Here is a 1,560-nt window from a genome sequence, read left to right as displayed (position 1 = left end):
CGCTCTTCCAAGAACTTCAGCTCTTCTTGCATCCAGTTCTGCCATTTGCCCCGCTCTGAGGAACACCTTGCTTTTCCCTATCTGTACCAGGAAAAAAATACATAATTAAATTATGTGCCCTTAGATCTGCGATAGAAAGTAACAAGACAGGCAGCATGAGCCAATTTTGAAAGACAAGGATTCTGCTTCAGCAAGAGAAGTAATCGCATAGAGCAATGGAGGAATAAATTTTTGTAATCCCAACAAAAATCATCATTTCAACCACAATCGTCTAAGCAACATAAAGATCGAAACCAAGCCACATAACATTGCTGTGAAACAGTTTACTTGCATGGATACAGTTGGTATTCTGAAATTTTATACTAAATATGAGTCATTCTATTATACAATTTCATAATTTCATCTTGAATCATAATGCCATTTTAGTAAGCTAATCAGTTTGAACTGAGTGTTAGTAGAGCCACATGAACAACGGAACTCACTGATGACTTTTCATAAAAACAAATTAAAAGGAGGTTCTGCTGCCTTCGAATGCAGGATCAGGACTAACTAAACTAGTCATGCTTCAACAAGTAAATGATTAACCATTAGGAAATAGGCATACAGCAGCTTCACAGTAGGGCTAATAATGATACGTAAGAAATTAAATTTTATCGCACATGCTCAAGTCCGATGGTACAATATTCCACAGAATGAGGTGCATATTTCAGGCTTCGTTCCTTGATGCATCATGATGTAATACTTAATTGGGACTTATATTTCAGGAACTACAAATTAACAAGTTTTTTTTATGAAGCATACTTCTGCTTACCTGATAACCTTTTAGACCCAGTTTATCAAGAATTTTCTGGCAAGCAACTTTGTCGTCAGAGCTATCAAGAAATAAAGATTTCCATATATAAATATCCTAGTATCAGACTATCCCAATACAAGCATAGCAACTTTGTTTAAAAAAAAAACAACAACTTACTTCCCGTCTAAAACTTCAGGGTAAAGAACACTAAAACGATGCAGGAATTCATAAAATGTCTTTCTAGTTGGATATCCAGCACAGCTGATCCTAATTGCCTCAAGTACACCCTACAGGTATGGTTTTGAAATGTGTCAAATAATTCAGTTTTAATTAAAACATGTAGCTATTCGTAACTGATCATTAAAACAAAACTTACACCGCAGCGAAGCTGTTGAATGACATTTGAATTCTCAAATATTGAAGGTTTAAGGGCATTGTTGGGCTTCACACATCTGATGTAATGAGGTTCCGTTGAGCTCAAGGTTTCCATCAGTGCTTGTAGTTGTAGCTGCAATAAATATTGCAAAAAACAATAAAATAATTTGTTAAAAAATCATTATCAAAATAAAAAGCTCAAGAATAAAACTAAATCATGCTGTCTATACAAAATATGGAGTATAATTTCAATATTTGAAGCTAACAGAAAATTTACCGCTAGAGGATAAGACCTAAAACATTCAAATATGAAGAGTACACAGATAAAAAAAGAGAAATGCCGAACAAGTACAAGAAAAGTTCTATGAGAAGAAATATCTCCTACACACGAG

General features: G+C 34.4%; 1 protein-coding gene across 1 annotated transcript; it reads right to left on the bottom strand.

Moving 5' to 3' along the window:
* Positions 1-3: 3 nt before the first annotated feature.
* On the bottom strand, positions 4-1,305 carry LOC110038384 (myosin-17-like; the record flags this gene model as incomplete). Its single annotated transcript, XM_020743206.1, has 4 exons — positions 1,170-1,305; positions 971-1,080; positions 812-872; positions 4-81 (listed from the first exon to the last, which is right to left on the bottom strand). Coding segments are annotated over exons 1-4 (363 nt in total), but the record flags the coding sequence as incomplete, so codon positions are not given.
* Positions 1,306-1,560: the final 255 nt, after the last annotated feature.

The sequence above is a fragment of the Phalaenopsis equestris genome, unplaced genomic scaffold, assembly GCF_001263595.1.
Source record: "Phalaenopsis equestris unplaced genomic scaffold, ASM126359v1 Scaffold232744, whole genome shotgun sequence".
Taxonomy (NCBI): domain Eukaryota; kingdom Viridiplantae; phylum Streptophyta; class Magnoliopsida; order Asparagales; family Orchidaceae; genus Phalaenopsis; species Phalaenopsis equestris.
The sequence above is the reverse complement of the archived record's forward strand: the minus strand, read 5'-3'. Positions and strand labels throughout refer to the sequence as shown.